General features: G+C 56.0%; 1 protein-coding gene across 1 annotated transcript; it reads right to left on the bottom strand.

Annotated features, from left to right (window-relative positions):
* Positions 1–417: 417 nt before the first annotated feature.
* Positions 418–21,316, bottom strand: CSK (C-terminal Src kinase). Its single transcript, XM_030814768.1, has 14 exons — positions 21,225–21,316; positions 20,656–20,708; positions 5,346–5,425; positions 4,931–5,044; positions 4,721–4,833; positions 4,170–4,389; positions 3,121–3,214; positions 2,878–2,943; positions 2,702–2,801; positions 2,522–2,612; positions 2,022–2,095; positions 1,727–1,922; positions 1,533–1,619; positions 418–1,285 (listed from the first exon to the last, which is right to left on the bottom strand). The coding sequence occupies exons 3-14, from the start codon at positions 5,358–5,360 to the stop codon at positions 1,103–1,105; spliced, it is 1,353 nt and encodes a 450-aa protein (XP_030670628.1). The 5' UTR covers positions 5,361–5,425; positions 20,656–20,708; positions 21,225–21,316; the 3' UTR covers positions 418–1,102.
* Between the last annotated feature and the right edge of the window lie 2,933 nt (positions 21,317–24,249).

The following is a 24,249-nucleotide window of genomic DNA, read 5'->3' as shown; positions in this document are numbered from 1 at the left end:
CAGGCATGAGACACTTCTCTTCCTACCAGAGGAAGCCCACCGGGCCCACCATTGCTTTTTCTCTCTCTTGCACGGGGGGCTTGACTAGAACCCCGTTCCCATCTGTGCAGGCCTGGGCTCCCTCCCGTCCCTGGCTCTAGCCCTCCTTGTGCTACAGGCTTGAAAACAGCAGGGGAGGCAGTTGGAACCCCCAGGCAGCATCCTGTGGATGGGGCCCCGGAGCTGGGTCCGGTGGCAGCTGGACAGCAGGGCGGGTGGGGAGCACTTCCCCGAGGGTAGACACAGGACACTCACTCGTGCAGCTGACACAAAGCAGTGGCTACATCTCCCGGCCATGCTCCCCACCCAGCCCCACTCACAGACACAGGGGGATGGACAAGATGGCATGGGAGGGACGACCGGGCAGGACAGGCAGGATCGGTGGAGGAAGCGCCGAGGCAGGCGGCGGTGTCCTCATGGCGTGGTTTATTACGATTCCATCTCACAAGGCGGGTGGGCGAGTGGCAGCGGCACACGAAATCCAAGCCCCTGACAGACGTCTGCCTCGGGCGCATGCAAACAGTGCAACATGGTCAAGCGCAAACACGGGGCGACCGAGGAGACACGGGACATGGGACACGGAATGGGAAATGAGGCTGGGGCGAGGGGTCCCTAGAGAGGGGCCCGGTCCCACCCCACCCTCATGGGCAGGACAGGAAAAATAAGATTCGTACTTCTTGTAAAATGCCCATTTGCTGGGTACTTTCTTTCTCCTTATCTTGAAAAATAATAAAAAATAAACACACGGAAAAAAAATCTCAGAAAAGGAAAGGAATAAAACTCTAAGAAGGCGAGCGGCGGGAGGCCAGGGAAGCCCAACGTGGTGGGGCGCTGCCTCCCGCTCCGTGGCCTCCTTCCTCCCTGGCCCCTCAGTGGGCTCCCCAGGCCCCACAGGTGGGTCCAAGAGAGACGGGGCCGGAGGGGTGCAGGCTGGGACGCAGGAAAAAGGCCCGCCAGCCCGCTGGGGCTCAGTTCAGGCTCGGGCCCAGTGAGCAGGGGCACCAGGTCCATGATCTTCCAGGTTCAGTCCCCACAGGCCCATGACCCAGGCGGAGGCCAGCCGTCACAGGTGCAGCTCGTGGGTTTTGATGTGCTCAAGCTGCTCTCGGAGCTGTAGGAAGGAGGGCCGCATGGCGGTGTCCAGGTGCCAGCAGTTCTTCATGACCTCATAGACTGCGGGCGGGCAGCCGTCGGGGGCATCCATCTTGTAGCCCTTCTCCACCCGAGGGACGACGTCCTTCAGGGGCTGTGGCCAGGGGGAGGCAGGAGTCAGTCCAGGACCTGGCCCTAGAGAGTACATCTACCCAGCAGCCTCTCAGGGATGCCCATCAGCCCTGCCGCAGACCCAGGCCCGGAGAGTGGCCTGTGAGCTCCCCAGGGCAGGCCTGAGGCTTCCAGGCCTTGATTGAGGAGGCAGGGCCCAAGGAGGCTCATGCCCCTGCCAACCCCTCCGGTGCTCCAAGAGCCACCCTGATCCCAGTACCCATACTCACAATTCTTGGATAAGGCACTCGCCCAAAGGAGTAGATTTCCCAGAGAAGGATTCCGAAACTCCACACGTCAGACTTAGTGGAGAATTTCTGCCATGTAGATGGAAGAAGCAGCGTCAGATCCTGGTACTCCAGGGGTGGGGAGTGACCCAGGACTCCTGCCCACCTCTGTAGGACCCAGGGGAGGCCAGCCCCACCTTCTCTCTCAGGGCCTCAGGGGCTGTCCACTTGACTGGCAGCTTGCCCGTGTCCTGGGTGCTGGACGCCTCCTTGGTAAGACCAAAGTCGCTGACCTTGGCCACGTTGTCCTCAGACACCAGCACATTGCGGGCAGCCAGGTCTCGATGCACGAAGTTGTTGCCCTCCAGGTATTCCATGGCCTCGCAGACATCTCTGGGGGTAGGCCAGCCACATGTCCCCTCAGACTGGGGCTCCCATAGCAGGGCAGGGTACCCCTTGAACCCTACCCATCCAAGAGGCTGCTTCACTCACAGCGAGAACTTGAGGAGACAGTCTCCGCCCAGCACTGATCGACCCCGAGACCGCAGGTAGTCCACGAGGCTTCCCTGGGGGCAGGAAGGACAGACCAGGTCCAGAGGTCAGACATGCCCTGCAGCCTTCTCACACAGCACGCTGGGGCCAGGTGGGTGTTGACACTCCACGGAGGTGTGAGACAGGGAAGGAGTGGGGAGGGGCCCAGACATCCATGCTGGACACTGCTCTGTGTTATTCATGCCTTATCCCTTGACTCTCACAAATCTCTGAGATAAGTTGTTATTATCTCCATTTCCCAGATGTGATGCTGAGGCTTGGGGGTGACATGATTTGTCCAATGTTACAGTCAATAAATGGTAAACCAGGACAAAAGCTCAGCCCTGGTGACCTAAAAGCTCACTTGGGGTCAGGGGACTGAGGGAGCAGGGGCCCCAGAGCACAGTGGGGGTTTTGGGGTAGTTGGAAAGCCTGAGTGCCGGGTCTCGGCAGGTGCCCACCTTGGCCATGTACTCAGTGACGATGTAGAGCCCGCCCTTCTCCTCCACAATCACGCCCAGGAGCTGCACCAGGTTGCTATGCCGCAGTTGCCTGGGGCAGGACGAGAGTGGTCAGAAAGGGGAAGCCGGTGCCTCACTCCTAGCCTACGTCAACCTCCCCCCTACCCTGCCCCCACTCACGTCATGACTGAGGCTTCAGCCAGGAAGGCCTGGGCAGTGGCGTCGTTCTTAATGCACTTGACAGCGACTTTGTTCCCTCGGTAATCACCCAGCATCACGTCTGGGGGCAGAGAGGTGGGCTTGATCCCAACTTCCGAGTCCCTCGGCACCCCCCCAGGCAGCCCGGCCCAGCTCACCTCCGAACTCCCCCTTCCCGATGGTCTGCAGCAGCTTCAGCTCCTTCATGTTCAGGGCCCAGCCGCCTGTGGGGAGGGGCCAGTGAGGGCCTGAAGGCCACTAGGGACATGGCTAGGATGACAGAGGCTGACTGGACTATCAGGCACGTGGGGTTCTCTGGAGATTCCTGGATGGGGGCAGTGCCAGGAAGCCTGCGTGGGAGGAGGTGGGTGGGCAAGAGGTCTGGGGTGGGGTGCACTCACTGCGGTAGAACTCATCCTGGGCCGCCACCGTGCCCTCCATGACCTTTGGTTTAATGAGGCGCGTACAGAGTCCATCTGCGTCTGAGGTGTAGTGCTGCAGGGTGTGGGGGGCAGGGTGCTCAGAGACAGCCCAAGGTGCCCCATATGCACCGTCCAGGCCTGACCACCAGAGGGCGGCAGAGGCCAGCCCCGCCCAGCCTGGAGTCACTGAGCGGGGAGGGCCCCCCATTTCTGGTAGGGCAGGGGTTAGGGAAGTCCCGGATTATGACGTATGGCCCATTTCCCATGCCACCCTACACGCGGTTGCTGGACAGACACTCAGCTGTTGCTACCACTCTGGGCCCCATGGGTATCCGATGCAGAGGGCAACCCATGGCTCAGTCCTGAAACCAGCCTCTAGCCAGGAGTGCCCAGGACCCCACCCTCACCTGCCACAGGCCAAGCCAGGCCAGCAGGGGAAGGAGATGAGAGTGAATACAGAGGGACACGGGAGGCTGCCTGTGGCTACCGGATGCCAGGTGTGGCCTGGCCAGGGCTGTTAGAGCTGGCCTGGGAAGCTGCAGGGACCCGTGGACATGTCCGTGCAGGTGCGAGAGCCTCAGGGGCCCTGGCGATCAAGGCGCATGGCTCATGTTTCTGCACACGCTTCTGGGCATGCAGGTCTGTGAGTGGCTGGAGGAAAGTTAGCTCTGGGATCAGACAGACTCAGATTCCAGTCCTGGCACCAAATTATATCTGTGGGACCTCAGGTGGGTCCCCTAACTGCTCTGAACCTTCAACTCCTGGTCTATAAAATGAGGATAAGGCTCCCCTCCTCATGGTGGCACTGTGGGGTCAGAGGTGAGTCCTGGCACGTAGCAGCTGCTCCACCAAGGTGTGAGGAAATGAGGGCTCACAGAAGTTGCCCCATATGGCTGGTCACCACGCAGAAGCTAGAGCTGGAGAAGGGGCTGGAGCTAGAAGCCAGCCAGGGCTGTGTGCAAAGGCTCCAGATGGGTTTAGGGTGTGTGAGGGTGGGAGCAAGGCCCCGTGGGTACCCCCCAGCTCACCTCCACCAGCTGCATGAGGTTCTCAAAGTACACCTCCTCGTCGATGCTGAGCTTGCTGGCATGGTACATGATGCGGTAGTGCTCCACTTTGCCGTCGCAGCTCACGCATAGCGTGTAGTCTCCGGGGTAGTTGGTGCTCTCCCGCACCAGGAACAGGCCTGTCTCCGGCGGGTACAGAAGCCGCTCAGCCTGCTCCCGTGTGATCTTGCCGTGGAACCAACTGGGGAGCAGCAGGGCTGGAGGTCATGGTGGCCCAAAGGTACTGACCCTGGCTCCCCTTTCTGAAGGGGTTCCCTCTGCTTGGCACCCGTGGCTCGCACTCGCTCAGTCAGGCATTTGAGGCCCTCCTCTTCTGCTCCATCCCTTCTTCACCACCCTCCTGCCTCTGCCCCCAGCCCTGCTCTGTGAGGTCCCGCACCAGCGCCCTGCATCTCCTCCTGAGGCCCTCCCCAACACCCCAGCCCCTCACTCTGGCCTCCCTGCTTGTTCCTGATGCTCCTTCAGGAGGACCAAGGCCCCTTCCCTCCCCAACCCCTCCTCGTGGTACTCACGGCATGAGGCTGAGTTTGGTACCCGCCTTCACGCCCTCCCGCTTCTGGACGTAGTTGGCTGGGATGATGCCCTCACGGCCCACCTTGTTTTTGGCTTTGTACCAGTTGGGGTCCTGGGGAGAGGGCAGCCCAGACAGGCTCTCAGGCCCACCTCCCCCTGCAGAGGGAAGGCCCAGCAGTGGGATGGTGGGGTGGGCGTCACCTGATTACCTTGGTGACGGCCACAATGGTGAGCACATCTCCTTTGCAGAAGGGCAGGTCCTGCTCGGCAGTGCCGTGGAAGTTGTACTTGGCAATACATTCTGTACCGGATGGCCAGGCGGCCTGCAAGACAGGTGACACATGGGCGGGTGCAGCCTGGGCCCCCTCCAGCCACCCGCCCGTGCACCCTCGTGGTCACAGTCTCTGAGCTGGCCTCTGTGAGCCTCGATGAGGTGCTATGCCCGGAGAACGAGCCCTGGGTCCCTTCCTGTTGAGACTCCCCCACTTCCCCAGGCCTGTATCTGACTGAGTGCTGGGAAAAAGGGGAGTGGGTTATCTAAGCTGCATCCTCTCTCCTCCACTAAGCACCCCGCTGGGGCCAGTGGGAATGCTTGCATGTCCCAGACCCTCACCCCTGTGGTACCTGTATTGCTGACATCTTCTCAGGAGCTCTGGCGTCCCCGAGTCACAGTAAAGCCAACCTGTCACTTGGCACCATTAGAGCTGTGGGGAAGAGCACGAAGACTGAGGAGGGGTGTGAAGAAATGCCCCCCAACTGCTGAGATCTGGCTCCTCACTGGGCGTGAACAGGTGCCAAGAGCGTCCTGCGCTGGGATTTGACACACGGGCCGTTCTCTCCAGTCCTGGCAGGCTGATGGTACTGGGTAGAGGAGCATGAGGGCTGAGGACCCCCAGGGGCAGAGGGAGCCACCAACCCTAAGGCCACAGGGGGCCTTCCAGGACTGACAGAAAGGAGAAAAGGGGGCTTGGAGGGCTAGCAGGACTATGGACACCTGCCCATCAGCCCCAGGCCTGGTTCCAGCTACTGTTCTGTGGGGAAAGGGGCCCCGGGGCAGCTCTGAGAAGGGGCTGTGTGATCTGGGAAAGTCCCTTACGCCCTGTGGGTCCTTGGGTCTTTCACCTGCAGAATCCTGCCTGGGCAGCATCTCTAAACGTATACCAACCCCACTTCTAGGTACACACCGAGAGGACACAGGGCATGTGTCTGCCTAGACAGGCATAGAAGGGCTACAAGTAGCATGCTTTGTAATAAACCTCAAACTGGGAGCTGCCCAGATGCCGATCCAGAGGAAAATGGATAAACAGTGGCATATTCACAAAAGGGACTACATATGGCAGCAAACGCCAACCATTAAATAAACTCCAACACAAACTCCAACCATTAAATAACACTGATGAATTTCTTTTCTTTTCTTTTCTTTTTTTGAGATGGAGTCTGGCTCTGTCGCCCAGGCAGGAGTGCAGTAGCACAATCTCGGCTCACTGCAACCTCCACCTCCTGAGTTCAAGTGATTCTCCTGCTTCAGCCTCCTGAGTAGCTGGGATTACAGGCGTGCACCACCACACCCAACTAATTATTGTATTTTCAGTAGAGATGGGGTTTCACCATGTTGGCCAGGCTGGTCTCGAACTCCTGACCTCAGGTGATCCACCCGCCTGGCCTCCCAAAATGCTGGGATTACAGGTTCCAGTCACCGTGCCTGGCCAATCCCAATAAATTTCAAAACATAATGATGGCCAGGCACAGTGGCTCACACCTGTAATCTCAGCACTTTGGGAAGCTGAGGCAGACAGATGGCTTAAACCCAGGAGGAGTTCAAGACCAGTCTGGGCAACATGGCAAAACCTGGTCTCTACTAAAGATACAAAAATTAGCCGGGGGTGGTGCTGCATGCTTGTAGTCCCAGTTACTCAGGAGGCTGAGGTGGGAGGATCGCTTGAGCCTGGGGAGGTCAAGGCTACTGCGAGCCAAGGTCACACTACTGTACTCCAGCCTGGGCGACAAAGCGAGATCCTGCCTCTAAATGAATAAATAAATAAAATGTTAACCAAGAAGCCAGACACAGGAAAGTACATTTAATGTAATTCCATTTGAATAAAGTTCAAAATCTGGCCAAACTAATCCATGCTGTCAGGATAGCTGCTCTTGGGACAGGGAGACTGGAAGGACTGCAAGGGGACCTCTGGGGTTGGTTTTTGGACTGTCTGAGCCCAATCATGAAGTGGGTCCACTCTGTGACAATTCACTGAGCTGTACCCTTGCGATCGGCACACTTTTTGGTGTATAGTGGACCCTTGAACAACTCGGGTCTGAACTGCACAGGTCCAGTTACACATGGATTTTTTCTCTTTTTCTTTTTCTTTTTTGAGAAAGGGTCTCACTCTGTTGCCCAGGCAGGAGTGCAGTGATGTGATCATAGCTCACAGCAGCCTTAAACCCCTGGGTTCAGCCAATCCTCCTGCCTCAGCCTCCTGAGTAGCTATTACTACAGGCATGTGCCACCACACGTGGCTGGATGTTTTTCAGTAAGTTACACTGAGTGTGCCTGCCTTTTCTGCCTTCCTTTCCACCTCCTCCACCTCTGCCACCTCTGTGATGGCAAGACCAACTCTTCCTCTTCCTCCTCAGCCTACTCAATGTGAAGGAGGAAGACCTTCGTAATGATCCCCTTCAACTTAAAGAATAGTAGATATATTTCCTCTTCCTTATAATTTTTTTTTTTTTTGAGACAGCGAGACTGTCGCCCAGGCTGGAGCGCAGTGGTGGGGTGATTCACGGCTCACTGCAACTACCTCCGCCTCCCAGGTTCAAGTGATTCTCATGCCTCGACCACCTGAGTAGCTGGGATCATAGGCGTGCACCAACACAGCAGATCAATTTTTGTATTTTTAGTAGATACAGGGTTTCACCATATTGGCCATGCTGGTCTCGAACTCCTGGCCTCAAGTGATCCGCCTGCCCCAGCCTCCCAATGTGCTGAGATTACAGATGTAAGCCACTGCACCCGGCCATATGATTTTCTTATTTTATTTTCACTAGCTTACTTTATTGTTAAGAATACAGTATATAATACATATAACAAACAAAATGAGTGTCAACTTTATCTACAAGGCTTTCTGACAACAACAGGCTATTAGTAGTTATGTTTTTGAGGAGTCAAAAGTTAATATATGATTTTTTGACTGCAGGGAGGAGGTTGATGCCCTCAACCCCTGTGTTGCTCAAGGGTCAACCATATATTTACTTCAATAAAGTTGACTCCCCAAAAAAGCTACCCTAGCCAACCCCATTCCCTAAGAGCAGCAACCCACCCGTCTGCACATACATACTTTGTAATCCCAGCCCACAGCCCCCTTGGACCTGTCTCAGGAAGCAGAGGGGCTAGAACTACTGTTTCCTTTCTACAGGTGAGGAAACTGAGGCTGAGAAAGGGCCAGTGGCATCTTCGTGGTCACAGTGTTAGAAGAGAAACTCCTCCATGAGCCTCTTTGCTGGGCTCTTTGATACAGTGGATCAGGTCTGGGGGCTAGGCTGACAGTCACAAATATTGCTACCAACCCTAGTGGAAGAAGACATTTTATTTTATTATTATCGTTATTATTGTGACGGAGTCTTGCTCTGCTGCCCAGGCTGGAGTGCAGTGGCACGGGAGAAAACATTTTAGTGCAAAGGGCTGGGGATGTGAAGTAGGCACGGACTGCAGAGCTCAGACAGGCTCCCTGGAGGAGGGAGCTCTGGGGCTGACCCCTGAAGATTGCAGGGCATAGACAGGCAGAGGGCGGGCCAGGGAAGGCACCCCAGGTTGGTGTAGCAGTCTGAGCAAAGGTGTCAGGCAGGGGACCGGCACAGTATGAGAAACTGGCCTGGGTGGAAGCCGATGGTGAGGGAAGGGGGAAGGCAGACCCTGCCCATCTGGGGCTCTAGGACCCCACAGGCTTCCAGAGTCCACCCTGAGCACCACTGCTTAGGGGACACTGTAGGGGATGGTTTCAAGTAGGCCTGGCATAAACTCTGCCAGGCAGCAGGGGGACTTCTACTGCCAATGTGAGGAACCAGGGTTTGACTCTGAGGGCGATGGGGCCTCAGCAGGGGAGCATGTGATCGTGGAGAGCAGAAGGAGCTGGGGAGGAGACAGCCAGGGAGAACCAACACGCAGGCTGCACACCTGGCTCTATAGTCAGGCCTGGGCTTAATACCTGGCTCTGTTAACTGTGCGACTTGGGATGAGTGACTCAACCCTTCTAAGTCTTGCTTACCCTGAAGGGGAGGACAGGTATCTCCTGCAAGCTGGCTGAGGAGGGGCTGGAATGAAACCCTGAACTTCGAAGTGTCTGGGGCGCCCCTGCCCCATCCCCTGGACAAAAAAGCTTCCGTTCCTCCCAGAACACAGGGCCCTTCCTATCCCCAGAGGCCAGGCCATCAACCCCTGCTCTTTAGGCAGGGACACTGAGGCCCAAGGAGGATGAGCCTGAAACCTGCCTCCATCCACATGACTCAGTCACCACTGAGTACAGGAACCATCCCTTGCCCCTGCCTCCCGTGGACTGTAAGCTGTGGGGGTGGGGGTGGCGGGGAGGGAAGGAGGATTGTGAGCTCTTCTAACCCTCTTACCTCCATTTTACAGAAGCGGAAACTGAGGCTCAACTGGTTGAACAATTTGCCTGAAGTCACATAGCTAGTTAGGGGTGACAGAGCTTGAATTAGGGTCCCACTAGGGCTGGCTGGGCCCCCAACCTTTAGGTCCTTCTGAATAGGGGCGCTGCTAGCATTCCACATCCCCATGCCTCCCCCTTCCTCCCCAAACTCCCTGCCACCACAGGGGGGCGCGGAGGCTGCTGCGCTGTTAGTCACCCTTCCAGCTGTCAGTTTGCAAACACTCCCTTCCTGGCCTACAGCTACTGCCACCACCGCCTCCCCACTGCCTTGATTATAATAATAAAAATAATAACAGGCCCTGTTTTCTGAGCACTTATTCTGTGCCAGGCCCTGTCCTTGGCACGTTATGGCTCATCACATCCTCTAACAACGCTGAGACAGAGAAGCTATTATTATCCCCATTTTGCAGATGAGAACCCCAAGTGAGGCCCACAGGGGCAAGGCGGGTGTCCCTAGGGCCACACCTTGAGTGAGCATCCTGTCCCACTCAGGTGTCAAATTCCTGAGCTGCTGAGCCAGCCCTCCCCACAGCCCCGTGCCTCTGTGCCAGACAGGCCCCAGGAGTTGCCATGGGGACCACACTAGCCTAGGGGGAAGGGAGAGGAGGGAGGAGGCAGAAGCAGCTATGAGGGGAACAGGGGCGGCGCTCAGGGAAGGGTAAGCGTAGGAGTGGTCGGGGTGGGCTGCCTCAAGGATCTGGGCTCTGAAGGCCTCAGAGGGTCTGGAAACAGGGAAGAGGGCTAAACTCATCACCTTTACTCTGCTGGCTGTGACTCTAGGACTCAGCTTCCCCATCTGTGCAATGGATTGGTGATACCCCTTGGCTCTGGGGGCTGCTGTGAGGACTGGAGTTGAGCTCTTAGCACCAGAACAGCACCTGCCTTGCCACAGACATCCTGCAAATGGGAGCTGCTAACTCTTGGACGGCTCCTCCCTGGTGGGGTCATGAGACCCCTGAATGAATGAATAAATGAACAAACAAAAGGGGGAATCCAGCTTGGCTACATCACACTGAGGTCCCATAACCAATGGGACTATAGTTAACCCCAAAGGGACTACAGTTAACCCCAAAGCAATAGCAGCTGTCACCCCACCCCCACAGAGCTAGGGGACAAGGGGATTGGGATGTGGCAGGACCAGTGCTTCACGCTGACTTCCTGCCCCAAACCCCGCTCCCAGTAGCCCTTGTGCTGGGGTCCCGGGAACAGGCTGGCATTGTGCCCAAGCACTGACGTCAGTGGCCGCAGACAAGATGGCTCAGTGGCTTCCCAGCTAGTGCCTAGGCTGGGGTCCCCTCCTTAAAACATCTCCAGAAGGTGAGACCCTCCCATTGTAGGTCAGAGGCTGAGAGCCAGAGTGGCTGGGAGGAGCTACTGCAAACTTAGGCCGCCACAACCCAGCGGGGGTCAGGCACAGAGAGGGGGTCCTTCCTGGGGTTATTTAAACTTAAGAGTCGGGCTACTCTATGGAACAGTGCAGGAACATCATCCTGGGTGTCAGATGCTCTGAGTCCTGTACCCAGCTCTGCCATCGACTTGCTGTGTGACCTTGGGAAAGTCACTTGACCTTTCTGGGACTTGCTGGCTTCTGGTACCTTAGCCAGACCTGTTTCCCATCTGCTGTTGCCAGGACACCTGTGCCCTGTCTCCCTCCCTGCCTTGCCATTCCCTTCCCACTCTCTCCTCCTCCTTTACCGAGGGACTTCCACTCAACCTTGGGGGTGCAGCTGAGCAACTGCTTCTGGAGCACCCATGCCTTAAAAAAACACAGCAGGACAGTCCCTGCAGTGCTGTCTGTAGTAACAGGAGATGATGGGGAGACAGCCTTTATGTCCATCAGTGGGGAGCTGGGTGGATAAATTACAAGACATCCCTGAAAGGGGACAGCATAGCTCTAGCTGTGATGGGGCCAGGGGAGATCTCTAGATGCTGATACTGAACACTCCCCATGATAGAGTATGGAAAATGGCAAAAGACCAGCTCAAGTCATTGAAGAAAAAGTTGCCAGGGGAGCAGAACAGACACAGCTTCCAAGTCCCATCCCACAGGCTAACTGGAAAGAGGAGGGAGCACCTGCACTACAGGGAGACGTGCGGACACCCCCGGAACCAAGTGATCCAGTGAAGCATCACCAGCAAGGCGACGCGTGGACACTAAGTGCCTCCTGGAGGAGGACTCTGCATCGCCCGGGGGGCGTTCCTGCCAGAGCTGTTCCACCTGACTCCAACCAGGGAGAAGCAATCAGACAAATCCACAACTGGCCCGGACTCTTCACGTCAATGTCATAAAAGAGCAAAACAAAAAAAGGGCTGGAGAATGTTCTAGATTGAACAGGACACTAAAGAAACATGACAAGATTCAATAAATGATCTTGAATTGGATTCTGTATCAAGGGGTGGTCGGGGGGACAGCTATAAAAATCACTTGGGGAGAGGGGAATTGGACATAGTAGATAATATGGAATTAATGTCAATTTTCTTAAGTGTGATCATGACATTGTGATTATATAGGAGATACACGCTAAAGTTCTTAGGGTAAAAGATACAATGCCTACAACTAACACTCAAATCAGCAAAAAACACATACATACGTCTATGTAGATAAAAGAAGAGATAGAGTAAATGTGGCAAAATGTTAAGAACTGGCAAATCTGCATGAAGGATATATGAATATTCATTATACTATTACTTCAACTTTTTGGTATGTTTCAAATACTCAAAATAAAAGGCTGTGAAAAAAAGCCAGGTGCAGGTTCTCTATGGAATACTACAAGTTGTGTTTTTAAAGAGGTATTAATACAATACCTCCCTAAACTCAAATATGCCTTGATTATCTTTGGAAAGACAGAGGAAACTGGTAACAGAGGTTGCCTCTAGGATGAGAAGGGAAAGTGAGATCAAGTTCAAGGGAAACTTACTTTTTACTGTTCATTTGCTATTTTGTCCTTTTGGGCTTTTAAAAAAATTGTTCTTTTTTTTTAAAGCCACATGCATCTATTACCTTCCCCCTTAAAACTGGAAACAAGAAACGTTTTGTAAACCACCTCTCTCTGGAGAATTCCTTGGGTCCCCAGCTGTGTTGGCTGCCGAGGCCTCCAAGGCCTCTCACACATCCCCGTGCTCCAGTGAGAACCTCACTGGTTGTGGCCTGTGGTTTACGGTGGACTGGGAGCTCTGCAGGGGGAAAGTGAGGGTCTGACTCACATCTGCATGGGCTGGGCCCAAAGTGGCTGCTCAGTAAATGAGTGCTGAATGAATGAATGAACAACTGAAAAAAAGGGGACACCAGGCTGGCTGTACCACACCGAGGTCTCATAACCAATAGGACTATAGTTAACCCCAAAGGGACAGCAGCTATCACCCCATTCCCGCAAGGCTAGGGGACAAGGGGCTTAGGATGTGGCAGGACCAGTGCTTCACTGTGACTTCCTGCCCCAAACCCAGCTCCCAGCAGCCCTTGTGCTGGGGTCCCGGGAACAGGCTGGCATTGTGCCCAAGCGCTGAGGTCAGTGGCTGCAGCCTCAGGCAGCCTTTCTTGCGAGCCCAAGCTGACAAGGAGTGGGGAGAAAGGAGAATTGGGAGCCCAGAAACTCCCAGGCTGCCCTTTTCCTACCCTGGAAGCACCTGTAGACCCCCAAGGCCAGGCACGTGCTGAGGGCCAGGGGAGGTCAAGGGGCTCCCTTGCCCTTCCCCCCTTGCCAAAACTCTGCTGCCTAATGGGGCATGGGAGCCTTCAGTAACTGTTTACGCCCAGCTAAAAATACCCACTGAAAAGGGAAGTGCACAAAAGACCTGGGGGAACTCAGAGCCATAGCCCCCGGAGATTCTGGTGCTGCCACAGGACCCAGCTGGATGCTCTGGGGGATGGGGACAGCCACTGGAGGCAAAACAGGCAAGAGCAAGGTCCACCTTGCCTTCTCATTCTTTGAGCCAGTGTTTTGGAAGCCTTCCTGTGTGCCCCGAGCCATGCTTGGTGGGCCAGGATATCCGAGTGGAGAAGGAAAGGACTCAGGAGGTCCTGCCTTTGGGGACCCAAGGTCACCACTCACCCGCCTCTCCTCTGTGCACAAGCCAGGACTGGGTGCTGGGAACCACCATAAAATGCAGACCTGGCTCCTGTTCTCCTGGTTACTGGATGGTCAACCATGGCCTGGTATGCTCAGTGCCTCAATAGACTGTGAGACAGGGGCCACCTGGGAAGGCTTCCAGGAAGAAGGGTGAGGGGAGCAGGAGCTAGAAGGATTTTAGGGGAAAGTGACTGAGAGAGGGGTGCCTTAAAGTAGACCAGGATTAAGACTGCAAACTGGTACAGAGCGAGTTAATGAAGACTGAAGAAGGTTCAGGATGGGGGCCCAGGGAGCTCCGAGCAGGGCCTACAGGTCATAGTACAGATACAGGCAGAATTAAGTTTCAGATTTAGGCCCGCCCCTCCAAAGGGCAGTGCACCTGAGGAGGGCGGGGCACCCACCAGCAGTTGGGCAAGTTTGGCAGCAATAAAATCAGCCCCACCTCTGGTTCTGCAGAGGACACCAGGCTGAGGCACTGTGACATTCCCCACCACACATCAGGCAAGGAAGGGTGCTGGAGGGCTTCCACTGACCCCCGCAGCCTGCGCTGGTGGTCCCTCAGCACCCCCACTGCATAGGTGTCTCAGGGTGAGCAGCAGCAGAATTGGGCACCAGGGCCTTGGAGATGCCTACACCTCCCGGGGGGTCATGAAGGAACAGAAGAATGCCTGCTCTGGCTCCAGTGCACGCTGCCCTACCGCCATCCCGGGGCTCCCGTCAGCACCCTGACCTAAGGAGAGGGGCGGATTTAATGGATAAATACCAAATTACAGCAACTCACTGGCTTTTTTCCCCCTGCCCCCAATGGTTCAGTGGGACCGGAAATCCCGTCTAGCAGTTTGGGAGAGGTGGGGGCTGGGGTTAGAGCAGGCTAACGGGGAGCGTACTCCCCAGGCACCGCTGCGGCTTGAGGCTGCCATTCCTGGCCCAGAAAGGTTTCTAATTACCGCTCAGGAGCCTAATTACCTACGTGCGCCGGGCAATGGGGACTCTGGGCCTCCCCAGGGCCCTAACCCAGGCCTCTGCTCCCCCAACCCCCTTAGCACAGGATGTGGTCTTTGCATCTTCATTTGCCTGCATTTACATATAGCCTCTCAGCACTAGCCTTCAATGGACCCTTCAAAGTCATGTTCTTGTCCCTCACCCCGAAGTCTCCTGGCCACATTTTAGGTGGGGAGACTGATGGCTGGAGGCCCATGAGCTGTCTAAAACTTTGGTCCCCAGATTTCTGGTCTCCCCACTTCAGAACCAGGACCTGCAGAACACACAGCTCAGAAGGTAAAGCTGTGGGGACCAAAACAAAGGACAGACTTGCTACTACTTAAGGGAGATGGGGGCATTACCAACACACTCCTCCAGCAGGATGGGCTGCAGAATGAGAACAAAGGAGTTACAGCCTACTGACCCAACCGGGTTTGGGGCACTGCATTAGTTACTTAATCCTTCAAACACCCCATAGGGCAAGGACTGGTGATCTCTGACAGAGGAGGAACAAGCTGTGTGGGGACTTGAGCTCAGAGTTGTCTGAACCTTGATTAGGGGACCTTTCTTCCCACCTTTCCTTGTGCAGGACAGATGACACCCTGAAAATGGACAGGTGGGGGATACCGAGGGGAGGTCTGCCCAGGGCTTGGCTGTTCTGCTCTGGGAAGCAGAGGTACTTCTGTGCCCACTTCTTGCTTGTCTGCATACCCCAGCCTCTCAGAGAGGCCAACAGCCTGTCAAGGGACACACAGAAAATAACCAGCAGCCCTAGAGAGGGCAGAAGCTCCAAACAAGGGCCCCTCTCCCTACCATGCTTCTTCTTCAAACGATTCTCAACTTTCACAGGACCTTCCTCTCCAGGAGGCCCTCCAGGCTGCCCCAGCCCACGCAGAGCCCCAGCTTCAGAGCTCCTACCAGCCCTGCCAGGAAGTGAGAACCACAGGCCTCCCCTCACTGACTCCTCGTCTCCTCTACCCGCCAGCAGAGGTGCTCTCAGGGTTTGTTCTTCTTCCTTCCCTCCTGTCTCCCTGCAGCACGGACAGCATAAGCTGCAGATAGATAGATGCGCCAGTCTGCATGAGGACCAGGTGTCAGGCTGGGCTGAGAAGCAGCAGCCAGGGTCCCAGGGGGGCAGATGATGCCCAGGTTTTCGCCTGCCCACGAGGCTTAAACCATGCCATGATCAGGACAGCCAGGGGGGCACCAAGCAGCCTCTTTTCTACTTGTTCTTAGACTCTGGGCCCAGACCACAGAAGGAGGGGTGGAGGGAAGCTGCGGTTGGAGGGTGTGTGCACAGCTAGTGTGTGATGAGAAGCTGCCTTCATCTTAGCACCTCAAAACCAGGAAGAGAAACTGAGCAGGCAGAAAGGGCAGGCTGGGCTGCACAGGGCCCTCTAGTCCCTTGGGGCCTGCTGAGGGGAGCTCTCAAATAGTCGCTGGACAAACCACTTCTCCTTTCTGGGCCTCAGTTTCCCCATGGGAAAAATGGGATTTTTTTTTTTTCTAATGGGTCCTGTCAGTCTGCCCTGATTGGTGCCATCTACACTTAATGGGCCACATCATGGCAGATAAAATAGCACCCCCCCCCCAACTGGTGGAGTACTCCTGATCCCGAGGAGCAGGGGCTCAGCCACCCAAAGCCAGCCTCTCCCTGCTCACTTCTCCCCTCAGCCATGCAGGGAGCACCAGCTCTTCCTTCACCAGCTCTTTATTTTTAGGTCTGAATTTGACTTTAATCATTACTTAGCGGATTCTATTTCCAGCCCTTGGATGAAGGGACCCAGAGGGGAGGGGGAAGGGAAGCAGTGCTCCCTGCCGGGCGTTGGGGGTGGCCTGCTCCTCCACCCATCCTGTCCCCAACCAAGGGTGGGGGAAACTGAGAAACACCCAAAGGGCTCTCATCCGAGCCAGGCCAGGCCAGCATCTTGGGGCGGACCCCACCCTGTGACCTCATCCCATCCCAAGCTGTGGGACAGGAGGGCAGTTGTCATGCCTACTTTCCTTACACTAAGACCAGGGAGGAGGAGATACTCCACAGGCCAAAGTTTGGCAGCTGGAGTCTGAGGTCGTGTGCCCAAGGGACCTCTGCACTGAATGGGCCACCTGGGGGAGGACCCCTTCCTTAGGTTAGTCCTGGGCCACCCTAGGGTCATCTGGGGCTACGGTCTCTTAGGCCTAGAGTTGCCAGGCAGAGACTGGTGTCCTGCTACTGCCCACGGGGTGGCTGTAGGAGGGCACTCCCAGTTACTGTGGTCTCCATAAAAGTAGAACAAGAGGAAGCAGGTGTGTCACAGTGATACACACTCAGGTTAGACCTGGGGAACACCTGCTGAGGAGGGGGAGGCTAACACGAGTTTCCTGGTGTGTCCAACTCCCTCCAGGGAAGCTCTGGGAGGCTCCAGAATCCCCCTACCTTCAATCTCCCAGCTTCCTTCCCTTCCTTGGCTACTGGAACAGGGTGGGAAGATGAGGCTGGCATGGCTGTTCTTGGGCTGGGGCTCAGGATGCCTGGGTTCCTTGTCTAAGTCTCAGGCTAAGCAGGCCTCTATTTCCTCTGGGAAAATGCCGAGCTGGGCTGACCTAGCCAGAGTTGGGAGGCAGGAGGCAGACAGGCTCTTAGAGAAGAGGCGCGGTGGCTCACGCCTATAATCCCAGCACTTTGGGAGGCCGAGGTGGGCGGATCGCCTGAGGTCGGGAGTTCGAGACCAGCCTGACCAACACGGAGAAAGCTCATCTCTACTAAAGATACAAAATTAGCCAGGCATGATGGCACATGCCTGTAATCCCAACTTGGAAGGCTGAGGCAGGAGAATCGCTTAAACCTGGAGCCAGAGGTTGTGGTGAGCCAAGATCGCACCATTGCACTCCAGACTGGGCAACAAGAGCAAAACTCCATCACACACACACACACACACACACACACACACACACACACACACACACACACAAAAGAGAGAGAGAGAAGAGGCCTTGTCTATTTAGCTCTGATGCTGGGAGACCGGAAGGGGAATGGGTGGAGTCAGGCCCCGGACCCTAACCAGCAGCCCATCTTCCCAGGGCCAGCCCCATGTCCTAGGCCAGCCAATCATATGGTAATGGGGAGAAGGGAAGGCAGGGAAGGGCACTGGCCATAGTATTCTAGAACCTCAGGGCCAGGGGGTTTCAGAGGGGCTCCTCAGGCAGAGACCACCTCTTTGCCAGGTGAGTGGTCAGTCAATGTTGGCCCGTGGCTCAGGCACCTTCCCCACAGGTTGAGGCAGCCAGCAGTGGGCACTCCTTCAACAATGCCAATCCTATTCACAGAGGGAGTGGAGAAACGGCTGCGCCAGGCACTTTAGAGTCCCTTGGTTAGTTAGTTGACACTGTCCTTACACCTTCCTCTGAAGTAGGTGTCACCATCCTGTTATTTATATAAAGGAGGCTCAGCAGGTCAGTGACTTCTCTAAGGTCCCTCCACCCTGGGCCTAAGTGCCACGTCTGGGCCTGGAACCCATATTCAGTTGGGTGCCAAGTTGCTTGTGCCCTCCAACACCCCGGCTGCTTTTGGGACTCATAGTAACGACAACCACAACAGCAACAGAGGGGAAAAATGCACACGCTCCAGTGTATGGGTGATGGCGCTGCAGCAGGCCAGCCTAGAATATTCTGTAGCTTTTTAGAAGCAACGTTACTTAGACCGCGTATCACCATGAGAAAATGCCCACAGACGCAGTATTAAATGAAAAAAGGTGTCATGGCACACACACTCCAGTGACAACGGCGATGAAGGAAAAAGATGGGGAAAAGACCGGCAAGGAACTCCAAAATGCTAACAGAGTCACTGCCTGCTGAAGAAATAGTGGGTGATTTTTGTTTCATTTTCTAAATTTCCTGTAGCACTGTTTTGTTATTTTCTAAATCAAGAAAATGAGTACATTCATAGTTTCCCTATAATGAGCTCAGATTCACTTCCCTGGGACCCACCTGCTCCCTAGCTCTGGCCCACGTGTCTGGGACAATTTCTGCCATGGGATGCCTTTCTCATTTGGGACAGTCCCTCAGACATGAGAATCTGTCCCTACTTTCTCTTTCCCAGACTCAATCAACATCCCTGGTTCTTTGAAGATGACCTGTCAAGGTTTTAAAATCCTTCAAAAGATGGAGCCCAGAACTGCACCTGGGCGGGTCTGCCCCCTTTGGGGGGCAGCCATGTCACACTGTGGATACTGGGCCTCAACCCCTACCTATACTTGTTTGGAGGAAGCTGCATTCTGTCCCCGAAATTTCCAGCCCTTGCCGTGGGCCACTCTGTGTGGCTCAGCCTTTTGGGGTCTGGCCCCCCCGCGGTGGTGAATGGGAACATTTTCTGCTTTTTCCTTGCCCCTGACCCAATGCAGAGAGAAGAGCAGCTGCTTCTGAGAGGGAGGAGGGCACCAAGCTCACCAATGAAAAGCACATCCCTGCACATGTGCCAGCCAGAAGCCAGACTCCTTTCTTCAAAGGCCCTGGGACCCTGGGTCGCACCCTCACAGCTCACAGTTGGTAAAAAAAAAAAAAAAAAATTAAAATTAAAAAGGCTGGCTGGGGTGGGAGGGAGCTAACCATGTCAGGCTCCAGCCCCAGTCCCTCAGGCTGGAAAGGAAGTTAGGGCTGGGTGTGGGGCCATGTGAGGGGAGTCTCACAAGCCCAGGACATCTGGGTCCCCTCCACTGTGCATGTCAGGACGGCCAGAAAAAAAACTGAAAAAACAAAAAATCCTAAATCGTGAGCAGGGACCCAGCAAGACAAAACTGCCAGCAGCTCCAAGGGAGCCCAGACACTGCTCAGCACCCTCCAGGGCACTGCCTGCTCTCCTGGGCCAGAGGATCCTGCCAGGCCCCAACCTCACCCCTGCTGTCCTTGCCCTGTTCCTGCTGTGGCCACAACCAAGAAAGACACTGGAACCGCCAGGGTACTAGGAGCTTGAAATAGGCCCCCTGGGTGTCCCCACTCTCACAATGCTCCCATGTCCCCACTCTGTAGCCTGCTGCCAGTGGAGACAGGGCTTCCACGGTTCCCATCTGACCCCATTTATATTCTGAACTTGGCTGCTCCTTTGCCAGCTGGGCCATAGGTGTGGGGAGTGCTGGGTCAGGACTGACCACCAGGTTGTTTCAACTCAGAGCCGGAGCCAGGACTGGGCCTTCCTGCCACACCACACAGATGGCCTCACACCACACATTCCCCACATCTCCTGCTAGCCGACCCAGCCACAGCTGAAGCCGGAAGCCCTTTCACTCCCTCCAGCCCTCCGCAGGGAAGCACGTGCTCAACCAGCAAGGTCCCTCTGGGGCCGGGCTGGGGGCCTGTGTCCTCAGTGGGTGAAGGTGCCTGCCTGGTTTCCTTCCACCCACAGCCATCCAGCCCTGCAGAGCTGGGGATGAAAGGATAGCCAGCCTAACTCCACTAGAGGCCTGGGGTAGCAACTTCTCCCTTTGAGCCTCGGTTCCTGGGTGTACAAAATGGGCGGGGAAGTGAACTAGTAGTTAAGCTCCAAAAATCTGCTGGCTGGACACACCCCTTCCTGACACCTGGTCTGGGCCACAAAGAGCCTAGGAGAATGGGCTGCCCAGGGTGCCAGAAGGTGGGGGCATGGTGCTAATGCTCAGTCACCTCTACCCGGGCGGAAGGCCTGCCCGGTTTCCCACCTAAAGGTCAGAGGTCCCTTGGCTTAGGCCTGGTCTTCTGAGAGGCCAAGGGTGACAGGCTCAGTCCCAGGACCTGGGCTTCTAACTGCTCACCCGAGGTGGCTGGGCCCTGGGCTTGCTTGCAGCCCGCAGGGTCACGGTGGGGTAATGAGGGAGGGGTCAGAACCAAGCAAGCCAGGGCACCTGCGGGGAGGCCCTGGACAGGGAAGGGCAGGGGAGTCCAGCACTCTCTCTAGGGACCTGGCTCATACGGATCCTCTTCCTCCAGACTCTAGCCACCTCCTACTCTGAGCTCCACAAAGGGGGGGACTCGGGACGACCCGAGAAGACGAGTCCGTGGAGCTGCAGGGCAGTACCTCCCTCGTGCATTCCCTTCTAATTTGGGTTCTGACAGTGGCTCCTGGGAGAATTCGAACCCGTGCAAGGGAGTAAAGGAGAGAAGGGAGAAGGGGGAGAAGGGGGAAATGGGAGTGGACGCGACAGTGGCAGCAACAGAGACTAGACGCGCGACCTCCACCCTCTTCCCTCCAGGGGACACTCCGGGACGGCCAGGCACTCACCTCTCTTGGGGCACTGCGGTCCGGGCCACCTCGCCACGGGCGGCATCAGCGGCCTGCGGGACGGTCCATGCGGTCAGGGGAGAGGGGAGGGGCGCAGGGGTCCCCAGGGGGTGCGGTACAAACAGGTACGGGTGCGAGGAGAGGGGAGGAGGGACCGCCAGGCAGAGGCAGGGGGACGGCCGCACGGCCCGGGTCGCGGAGGGAAGAAAGGCGGGGGAAGGGGGCGGGAGGGAGTAGGGGGGAGGAAACAATGTAGCCGGCGCGGCCCCGGCAGAGTTCCGCTTCCGAGCGCCGCCACTGAGGTTCGATTTTGGAACGTCGCGCTGGCTGCCGGGGGCCGCCCCGGACGCTCGATCGGGGCCGCGGAGCTCCTCGCACTCCACGCCCCGCAGGCTCCGGCGGCCAGAGGCTGGCTGAGGCGGGAGGGACGGCGGGCCGGGGGACGGCCCCGACGGCGGCGCAGCCGGGCGGCCGCCCGGCTCGGACCCCACCCGGGCAGAAACCCCCGGGCAAGGCGCGGGTGGGGCAGGAGCGGGAGGGCGGCAGCGGGCTCGGCGGCGGCGGCCAACCTCGGCTCGCCCGGGGCTCCGCTGGGAGGAAGCTCGCAGGCCTGGCGAGAGGAAGCGCGGCCCGGATCCTCCGCCCGCGGCAGCGCGCCTGCGCGAGGGGGCCTGCCTGGCGCGCGGCGGGGCGTGGGCCGGCGGGGCGGCGCCCCCTGCCGGGCGCCGGGGGCACTGCTGGGGGTGTGTCCGCGCCCACGCCCTGCCCCCACTTGCCTGCCTGGCTGCGTTGAAGGCTCCGAGGGTCTCCCCCAGAGCGCGCACCAGCCGGCCTGGGAGCAACCTCCCAGCCTTCTCTGGATGCAGCTCTCCCGCTGCAGAAGCGCTGGGGGCCGGGCCTGGGCCCCTCTCCTCAGGTCTGTTTGTGGAGAGTGGGCCTGACTCGCAGCAGAAAGCCTTCATTCATTCACCAACATTTCCTGGCGCTGACATCGTGGCGGAGCCTGCTGTGGAGTCTATTGGCAAGACCATTTCACTACCGTCAAGGCATTCTCGGTCGGGTGGGGGTAGGCTGACAGGCCAACAGACAATGGCAAGGAAATAATTGATCAAAGTGGAGAGGTGGCGGACACGGTTCCCAGGAGGCAGAAAGAAAGCGAGGGCTAACGGGGAGACCTCACACCTCACAGAGCCGGGACCAGGCAGAGGGAACAGCATGCACAAGGGCGGGGAGTGCGGAGGGAGCTTGGTGGCTTCTGGGATCTAAATATAGCTCAGGCGGCTGCCGCTTGCAGTGTGGGTGGGGGAGAGTGGTGGGAGATGGGTTCCTGCAAACAACAGGGGCAAAAGAGATCCAAAGAGCCTCATGGGACTTTCTTGGAGTTTATGTTCAGCCTAGAGGCAATAAAGAAGTTGTCAGCAGCTCTGTGACCTTGGGCAAGTTACTTAACCTCTCTGTGCTTTAGTTTCCCCATTTGGTAAAATAGTTGATATATAATGGCACCGACTTCTTACGTTTTTGTGGGGAGGGGAGGAAATGAGTTAATAGGTTTAAAGTGCTTAGTGTGCAGTAGCTGGCACGTGAGGAGCCCTCTGTTAAGCAAGGGCTGTTATATCATTGTTAACAAGAAGCAGGAAGATGACCTGCTCTGAGCTACAGGAGAGGACAGCGTGCTCAGGCATGACGGGGGTGGGAGAGAGTGCAGGGTGGTGGAGGAACAGAATGGGGGTACAATGATGAGGGTGAGACCGGGGAACAAAATGGGGATACAGTGATGAGGGCGAGACCAGAGACTCCAGCGTAGGGAGGAGGTAAAGGTGGGGGACTTTCTAGGGACTAGACCCTGAAGCAAGGGTCAGGCTTAGGTGGACAGAGGGAAGAGGCACTCTTGGGGTTGGGGGGGAGGAAGTGAGGCATGCTGACAAAGTCTTGGAACACAAAATAAGCATAAAGAGGCCCGAGGGAGCGAGAAGAAGGCAAAGAGCTCTGTGGGAGACGGAGCTGGGAGACAGTGTGGCTGCAGATTGTTTTAAAGAGCCTCAGATGCCAGGAGAAGGAGTTGCCCCCAAAACCACAGGTTGGCCCTCTGACCCAGGGCACCCTTAGGCCGGTTTCCCAGCTGGAGCCAGCCCTTTGGAGAGGGATGTTCTCTGAGGAGACAGCCAGTAAGCTTCAGAGATAGGTGTGGTGTAAGCCGGGCGCGGTGGCTCACGCTTGTAATCCCAGCACTTTGGGAGGCTGAGGCGGGCGGATCACGAGGTCAGGAGATCGAGACCATGGTGAAACCCCGTCTCTACTAAAAATACAAAAAAATTAGCCGGGCGTGGTGGCGGGCGCCTGTAGTCCCAGCTACTCGGAGAGGCTGAGGCAGGAGAATGGCGTGAACCCGGGAGGCGGAGCTTGCAGTGAGCCGAGATTGCGCCACTGCACTCCAGCCTGGGCGGCAGAGCGAGACTCCGTCTCAAAAAAAAAAAAAAAAAAAAAAAAAAAAAAAAAAAAAAAAAAAGATAGGTGTGGTGTGATAGAAAAAAAATGAATTTGGGGTTCAAGTCTCCAAGTTAAATTTCAACCCGTCCACTTACTAGCTGTGTGACTTAGGGCTAGTTACCTAAGGTCTCTGAGCTGTTTCCTCTTTTGTAAGATTAGGCTCAAAATACACTTCTCTTATGATAGATAATGCAGATTCAGCAAGATAACGGCCTAGGGGTGAGGGAGTGGAAAGGGTGCTCAGCAGAGCTGGTTTCCCTTTCTTTCCTCTGAGGTCAAGATGGAATGATAATATGGGACCGGATGGGGGCCGCCTCTCAGCCTAAAAGAAAGCACTTCAGCAGCTCTGCAAAGGCTTCTGGGAGGGAGAAATTGACATCTCCCCTCCCCTGGCTGAATCAGCTAGCAGAATGGGAAAGAAAGGACTGGGGATTTGGGGAAAATACTCTAATCCCTGTTCCAGTTTTGTCACCAACCTTTCTTTATCCCCAAATACACTTGACTTTTTCCCCTGGGTGTGCTGTGGCCCAGCTGTGAACTTTGGAGTCAAATAGACCAGCATTTGAATCCCGGCTCCACCTCTTCTCAGCAAAGTGAAATAAATTTTTTAATCTTCCTGTACTCCAGGCACTGGGGATAAAACCATAAACAAATCGATAAAGGGCCCCACTCCCACAGACCTGTCCTCTGGTGGAAGAGCCTATTAACTTCTAACATCATCATTCATTCATTCACTCATTCATTCACTCAACAAATGCTTATTGAGCACCTACTTAGTGCTAGGTGTGAAGTGCTAATTAGGGAAAGGGAGTCAGGTCAGTGGGAGCAAGGGAAAGCAAAAAGAGAATTTAGATAAGCTATGAGTCTGCCTTTCTTCATGTCCAGGACACATAGCTCTCCTGTGCAAATAATTCACAATCTTCCTGTGCCCAACTAGCACCAGACTCCTGCAAGTTAGCTCACTGTACCCTTGGCATTTGATACTGCACAAAAACCTCCTCAACAGATAGCATAACACTATTCTATACAATCTCCAACAACCTTTTGTTTCCTGGCAGTCAGCTTCTCTTCTGCCTTCTTGCAATGTATTTTCCTACTTTTTCTAAT

The sequence above is a fragment of the Nomascus leucogenys genome, chromosome 6 (assembly GCF_006542625.1).
Source record: "Nomascus leucogenys isolate Asia chromosome 6, Asia_NLE_v1, whole genome shotgun sequence".
Classification (NCBI taxonomy): Eukaryota; Metazoa; Chordata; class Mammalia; order Primates; family Hylobatidae; genus Nomascus; species Nomascus leucogenys.
The sequence above is the reverse complement of the archived record's forward strand: the minus strand, read 5'-3'. Positions and strand labels throughout refer to the sequence as shown.